General features: G+C 41.4%; 1 protein-coding gene across 1 annotated transcript; it reads right to left on the minus strand.

Annotated features, from left to right (window-relative positions):
- Positions 1 to 1,574: 1,574 nt before the first annotated feature.
- Positions 1,575 to 5,090, minus strand: LOC120024900 (iroquois-class homeodomain protein IRX-6-like). The gene is made up of 6 exons (XM_038969260.1): positions 5,046 to 5,090; positions 3,913 to 4,176; positions 3,497 to 3,606; positions 2,906 to 3,201; positions 1,892 to 2,608; positions 1,575 to 1,681 (listed from the first exon to the last, which is right to left on the minus strand). The coding sequence occupies exons 1-6, from the start codon at positions 5,088 to 5,090 to the stop codon at positions 1,575 to 1,577; spliced, it is 1,539 nt and encodes a 512-aa protein (XP_038825188.1).
- Positions 5,091 to 7,748: the final 2,658 nt, after the last annotated feature.

Genomic DNA, 7,748 nt, shown 5'->3' on the forward strand with positions numbered 1-7,748 from the left:
CTTAGTTTCACAGGCCTAATACTTACTCATGTGTTATATCAATCAGTTATGAATGAAACGGGCCAGGCAAAAACAGTAGAACCAAAGTCTAACCCACACAAACCATGTGAATGTTCCCTTATGGGTTTGATACTACAAATGACCTTTTAATTAACACAAGTAAGTTATTGCAGCGGCTCCCTACACAGCGGACAAAGCGGCATTCATCCCGTATTCCTGCCTCGTTGCTTGTCTGAACAGTAACAAAGTGTTTGATGCCAGAACTGATTAGATAATTACAATGGAGAGATGCTGTCCCCTTTCTTCCTGGCCTTGTAACGTTCATTCACGTTCTCTACTGAATTCTACTGATTTATGACCTTCCAACAATGTTCCACTATTATTCTCCACGTTAAGAAGATCAACTTTGATCTAGTGCAACAGTCTCAAAGGTTTTAATTGGCCGATTAAACCAATGTTAAGGTTCTGGAAATAATATTTACCCAAAAACGAGGAGTTCTTTAAAAAATTCATTCTTATAAAATATTTCATGAATGGCAAACACAGAATAAGCTCACAATTATCTTTGAGATGAACACACCACAATCAACAATTTCTCCAGGTCGACACACACACACACAATAGACAATTCCGATCCCAACTCAATAAATCCCACTCTTTTAGCGAACAGAAAGACCAACAACAAGCTAAGTATTTCCCCGTTAAATCAGGTAAAAATAGCACACAACCACAGTTGAAACAATACATACATGTAACAAAATATTTAAATTACACATACGAAATAAATAAATGAACAGTTGAGGAATCAAATAAATAAATAACATTGCTACACTACGATTGCCCATTGCATACATCATGAATTGACCGTCAGTTCCCATACCGTTGCATTTCAAAGTCTTGCATAAAGTCATCGTCAACACCATAAAAACAACGTTGTGCAAAATGATGGCAGCTTCCACAGTTTGGACAGGGCTCATCGAGCTTTGACTGCGGAGCGCCGCGGTTCCCAGGTGTAAGGTAGGTAGGATGTCCGATGCTCGTCATCCCAAGTCTTTATAGTGCATAGCCTAATACCGGCTAAATAAAAGTCCCACTGTGTAATGACTGCGTGTCCATCAACCTAAGGGGAAGAGAGAGAAAAAAGAAAAACTCGTTAATTATTGATATCTATTACAATATCAACCCTCGTAAAAGAACATACCTTCTAATATAAAATCATTAGTCAAATGTAGAAGTATTTGCTTAACTATAGACTGACATATGTCTTCAGGTAATCCAATAACATATTCACTTTATAGACAAGATCACATATGTAATACCATCAACCTGTGTTAGTAGAGAAAAGTTTCAGTACAACTGGTGTAATCCAAATGATTGGATTAGCAGATGATGGTTAGATGCTTTGTTGAATTATATACAAGTTGAATGTGTGTGTGTGTGTGTGTATGTGTATGTGTATGTGTGTGTGTGTGTGTGTGTGTGTGTGTGTGTGTGTGTGTGTGTGTGTGTGTGTGTGTGTGTGTGTGTGTGTGTGTGTGTGTGTGTGTGTGTGTGTGTGTGAAGGCTCACCTTCCTCACCTCTTCATCACAGGTCTGAAGGCAGTGACCTTGTCATCCTGCAGGGTCACACATGTGTCACTGAGTTCCGAGGGCTCTGTCTCTGCCTTCCCACTGGGGAATCCTAGACAACAACAGAAACCACACTGTAAAAAACTTGCTGCAGCCAGGTAATATTGCATTGTATAGCCATTTATTTGTCAATATTATTTTTGATAGTAGTGAAAGAGATGTGCATTTCTGAAACACATTTCAATATTGTATATCTTTACACTGGTAATTTCACAATTGCAATCGTTCAAAATTGAACACAAGTGTCACAACATGTACATACCTTCGATAGTGGAGTACTGGCATGAGTCTGAAAGCGCAGGATAGGAGGAACAGTGCAGTTGGAGGGCCTTGTGGTTGTAGCTGCCTGCACTATAGACCTTAGATTGCAACAAGGGGCCCTCCTGGAAAGGGTTCTCGGCATTGGATATGTTAGTAGGATCCTGGAGGCCCCTGAGGGGCCCACACTGTCCGGTACCAGTCACTGGTAGCCTGGTCCCCTGTAGCTGGCAGTCTCCCAGCATACTCCCTGTCCGGAGCTCTGGGGCCCCGTGGTGAGCAGAGCCCAGGATGACCCCCGTGGCCGCTGTACGCGCCAGAGACCAGATCCTCGGTTTGTCCCGGTCCGACACCTCGAAGTGTGACAGGGACACAGTGTGAGTGCCCGTGGGGATGGTGGTGGTGGTGGAGGGGGGCTTGCACTTCACCAGTGGATCAAGGAAGTCTGAGGGCATGGCGGGTAGAGAGGGCAGGGCGGGTAGGGTCCTGATACCACATGGGAATGAGTGGTGGAAGCTGTTGGGCAAGGAGAGGGAGAGCTCTGAGCTGCAGTCTCTCTTTGGAGGGCCTCCAGGGCCAACACCACCACCAGACATGGCCCTGTGGAGGTCCCTCTGTTCCTCAGGGCCCTTGGGGGCCATCTTCTCACAGTCACTGTCCCGCTTGTCACAGTCCTCGTCCTCCATGTCCTCCAGGTCACTCAGATGAAGGTCTTTCTCATCTTTACACTCACTGGAATCTGAATGATGAAATATACAGGAATATTACTGGTGATATTAGGAGTAGAAGCAGTATCATTTTCACTGGAATCTGAATTGTCAAATACACACAACATGATATGTGGAATAGTAGTGATATTCAGGAGCAGAAGCTGTCATTTTAATCAATTCACATGTTTTAGTTATTGTAGGTGATGTGGATTAGTTTAAGAGGAAGCAAGCTACTGTAAATCGTTGTGCAAAACTCTAAGATGTTTTTTATATGCTTTGCTAGACGGAAGAGGGAAGAGGATGTGTACCTTTGGTGACACAGTCTTGGTCACTTTTATCCAGGTCGTCCTTCCTGTCGTCCCCAGCCTTATTCTTTGGTGACCAGGTCATCTTGTTCTCCTTCTTTAGCCTCCTCCTGGCATTGGCGAACCAGGTGGAAACTTGGGTGAGGGTCATTTTGGTGATGATGGCCAGCATGATCTTCTCCCCCTTGGTGGGGTAGGGATTTTTCCTGTGCTCGTACAGCCATGTCTTCAGGGTACTGGTGGTCTCACGTGTGGCATTCTTCCTCCTGGCTGACCCATTAAAGTCCATAGTCCCATACCTGGTAGTAATAGCAGACAACACATTAGCCGTTAGCAACGTTAGCATATAAACTCATAAACTATTCACCCAGACCGATGGCACTCCTGGAGTGTTGTCTGAAAAATAGACTATACAGCTCTGCTCTATCTAGCAGTATAGAGCTGCATATATTGTGACCTTTTGCTCTGGAAGTGTGCGATTCCTTGAATGTAAGTTATTACTCATGCATAACAGGGTGCTATATGGCTTTATTACACTAACAATGAATAGCTGAGCTGATGCACTACAGATAAGGAATGTGTGGGGTTCCATACCTGTCATATTGGTACTGGCCCAGTGAGTGGTCATAAGGATAGTAGGTGGCAGGTTGACTTATGCCAGAATGCAGAGTGCCTGTGCCATCCTTCATTTCATACTGTGGATTCTGAAATAAGAAAACAACTTTATGAAGCACTTAGGTAACTTTATTTGTTTCTAAATATTGGAAACAAAGTTTATGTAAATTGTGTGCTACTTTACTCCCTTCCAAATTGAAACATAATAGGCTACTGGTAGCCTAAATATGAGTATTTTTAAAACTGCAAAGTCTATTCGACCCATCTATCAGGCAGACATGCTACTCAAAGTAATTTCAATAACGAAATAATTGGAGAGTAATTTTGATCAACATCCATCTTGATCGATCACATCCCAGCCACCCCCATCCACTATTAGATTAAACGGGATGTACCAGAGATGAGTAGATAGCAGCGGAGGGCTCGGCGCTGTAGGGGAAGTAGCTGGCATAGTTCTGGCTGGCGGCGGCCGCGGCAGCGTAGGGCGAGCTATACATCCCTAGTGCCGCGTTGAGCTCTGTCCGTGTGCTGGACAGGAGCCGGTTCTCGTAGGAAGGGCAGCAGAAGGTAGCAGGAGTCTGGGTACCGCTCGTCCCGTCAGAGACCGACCTGGAAATCGAATCGCAGCAAGTCGTACTGGGGTTTGCCGACACGAAAAACTGCATGAAGAGAATTGTGGAGGATAGACATGTCATTCGTGTTTGACGCATGAGCTCTGTTGTCTTCATATCTAGAATATATTTTGATATGGTTTTGAGATACAGGACAATTCAGGTAAGATGGAGACTAGCTATAAACGCGTGCTGTGTGTCTGCCTAATTTGATTAACAGTTTTAGAATCGCATTTTACATAATATCCAGGTGAAATCATAAGGTACCATTTTGGAAATAATGTGTTTCAGTTCATTTAGCTTTTTTATTTTATAGAAAAGGAATTCCCGAAGTATTCATACACTGCCTGACTAAGCTATTGTAGGCTACTGAAATTTGATGAAAACAAAGGATCTAAAACTTTTAATACTCTTAGAGGATAATAACTTATTTCTAGTTGAATCAAAGTTCTGAGAACTTTTATTGCATACATTTGTCCAGTTGTCCCCAAACAAATATATTTAAATGATAAATCCGTACGGCTACTTCACGTTTTCTAAATAATAGTAATTGTCAATACCAAATTCAGAGATCTCTGACTGAAAGATAAAGTTGGGAAGGTTCACTGTTAACTTCAAAACGCAATTAGGCTACACAGCGGAGCTATAGCGTAGTAATAAACACAGGTCTTTTGTCAGATCAAAACAACACGTGAGTACATTCATAATTCAATTAAATTGGACCTGTGTTTATGTCTGTCGATATTTTGATTAAACAAAAGTGTCACCTGAAAATAGCTGTCAATATTCTGAAAGCAAACATTCAGTGCTGCATCTAGATTATAGAGTGAGATGTTCAAATTAAAATAATGCTAGTTTGTTTACATATTTGTCACATTGAAATTGAGAGAGAAAAAAGCATGTTGATATTGTCTTACCTGTGAAGTTGCATTGTAAGGATATCCAAACTGAGAGAAAGACATAGCTGCTTCTTTTGTTAACATCAGGAATATTCTTCACCCTTGATCGATTGTAACCAATTCTACTTCAAATCCACCTTCTTACACACATTTCCACGCACGGCCTCTCGCTCAATAATAGATGATTGCACTTAGGAGGGAGAGTTGAGGCTGGTACCAACAGCTGCAGATAGTTTTATATATGAATAATCCCCCGAAGGAAATGATAAGAAAATGAAATTACGCGTCATTAAGTACAAAAATTGTTGTTGTATTAGCTAAAGAAGGCTTAAAGGATAACGTAAGACTTGCAAGATATGGACTCTGCTTGTGCTATTATTTGTGCCTCTATAGTTCTTTAGCATTCACCCATGCAAGGATATCAGTGTGACGTCATTGTAATCCCGGAACGACAGGACAGCAAGGATAGAATAATGTCTTTGCCAATCACATCTAACATCGCGTTTTCTTAAGGTGTTCTGTGCACTCCCCGTGTCCCCTCGGCTTTGTGCAGTAGTCTTCTTCACTTGCTTCACTGATAAGAGTATACAGGAAATGGGTTGTTTTGGTACAGTTATGGAACTGTCAGATAGATCAACGCTCTTGATGCGTATCATGTCCAATTATAAAATAATACCAACTGAAATGACCACCAAGCATATTTTGTTATTATTATGCGTAGAATAATACATATTTATTTGGACAATATTTGAACTGAAAGACTTCAGTTGTGTTTTCTTTCATTTGGGATATCTGATTCTTTGCTATTTCTTATCAGCATCTTCATCATAAAATAATAATTTTAGTTAGTTAGTCTCATGTGCTCACTTGAACAATAATAATAATACATATTTATCCAAACAAATCCAATCTTCATTTGAAGACACTATACCTCACTCACTTATTCTGTCTTTTTTACATTGGGATTTGGGGATTATGAATATTTAAAAGTGAAAACCAGTGAACACCAATGGATGGTCGTGGATTTAACGCGTTTTTACGACCTCTGTGCGCCTCTATCTGTCCGGTCAGAGGTGTAAAACCGGCTTAATGACGATGATGTTCCCATCTTTCTCTATTAGAGAGAGAGAGGAGAGAGGAGGGGAGTGAATCAGGAGGAGAGGATCGGTCCCAGTGAGAGCGGATGGAAAGGCTTTGGCAGGTCAATAGACGAGTGATTGATGCGTGCCTGGAGACCTACGTGACCATTACGCGTAATGCGTAATTGCATCAATTAACAAATGGATACATGCCCTTGTTTAACCAGTAAGTTACACAGTTCCTGAGTCTGAAATGGCACCATATGCCCTATATATTGCACTACTTTTGACCAGGGCCAATAGGACTCTATAACACACACACACACACACACACACACACACACACACACACACACACACACACACACACACACACACACACACACACACACACACACACACACACACACACACACACACACACACACACACACACACACACACACACACACACTTTGAATAGCTACATATATTTTTATTTCTTGATTTAAGTTCAAACTATTTCCTATTGACAATAACAAGAGTGACGACTCCCGCTGTCACCAACCAAATGCAATCGGCTTCATTCCCTTCTATCTTGGATATGATCGTTGTTGTCATGGTTGATATGAGAGTGATATTTCAATGCCTCTCCACTCAAATGTAATTGCGTGTTTAGTCCCTGGAGATGCGTCTGCGATTACGGGCTTTCTCTTCGAGTGGCGCCAGAGAGCCACGGGTAAAGATGGATTTTGATCCTTTCAGAGATTCTCCAAGGAGATAAAGTAGGTTGGCAGTGGACACAGTGGTCGAATTGCCCTTGGATACCTTTACAGATGGTACACAGGTAGTGGGAATGGTCAATTGTATCTGGCTGCACGTTGACACATTGTATGAGTATTGAGTGATGACTGGAGAAGCAGTGGTCATGACAACATTATGTAGATGAGATGGATAAAGCTGCTCTCCTTGATAAGAGAAGGATCAATAGTCCTTTAAAATAGAACTATAACTGTAGACCTACTTTCTCCAATGGCTTTACTAGGCCTACTGTTGTTAATTTTAATACACAATTATTAATAGATTTTGAATAAAAATCACATTTGTGTTTCATTCTCAATTTAGTGTGTTATACCTGAATTATTATCTTTAAGAAGTCAAATCTTGTGGAGATGGGAGGTTATTATTCCTCTTCAGTTACAGAGGAATATGTGTACACAAGGGGGGCAGAACATGTAGATTGCTTTGCTGTGGTCTGTGCTTTTCACAAGGGCATGCATGATGGCCCAAGTGCATATGGACAGCTTCATACATAATGTATTAGGAACAGTCACTGTGGATCTCACTGCATCAGGCCCAAATCAACAGTAATTGTAATGGCAAACCTAACTGGCCAGTTTGCAACTGCTCCTTAAAATACCCCATCTTTCATGTTCATTTAGACATGTTTTGAACTGAGTATCTATTAACCTATTGCCTTTACAAATTCCAATGGGAATTCTGTATCTTTATCAGGGGATTGTAAACAACTTGAATCCCAAATCTGACTGTTTTGTTCACGTTGCTTGTCAGGTGAATGTGTGTTATGTTCCACTCTTTTCCTAATTTACCTGTGATGACATGTTCAATTTTACAGGACATGAGCATTAGCTCAGGTGCTGAC

Source organism: Salvelinus namaycush, chromosome 30 (assembly GCF_016432855.1).
Source record: "Salvelinus namaycush isolate Seneca chromosome 30, SaNama_1.0, whole genome shotgun sequence".
Lineage (NCBI taxonomy): Eukaryota > Metazoa > Chordata > Actinopteri > Salmoniformes > Salmonidae > Salvelinus > Salvelinus namaycush.

Excerpts from the sequence above, each read along its gene's own strand:
- LOC120024900 (XM_038969260.1), bottom strand. The coding sequence starts at position 5,090 with ATGTCTTTCTCTCAGTTTGGATATCCTTACAATGCAACTTCACAG. Across the intron at positions 3,202-3,496 it reads GGCCAGTACCAATATGACAG|GTATGGGACTATGGACTTTA; the intron begins GTATGGAACCCC and ends TATTACTACCAG. Across the intron at positions 2,609-2,905 it reads CCAAGACTGTGTCACCAAAG|ATGAGAAAGACCTTCATCTG; the intron begins GTACACATCCTC and ends GTGAGTGTAAAG.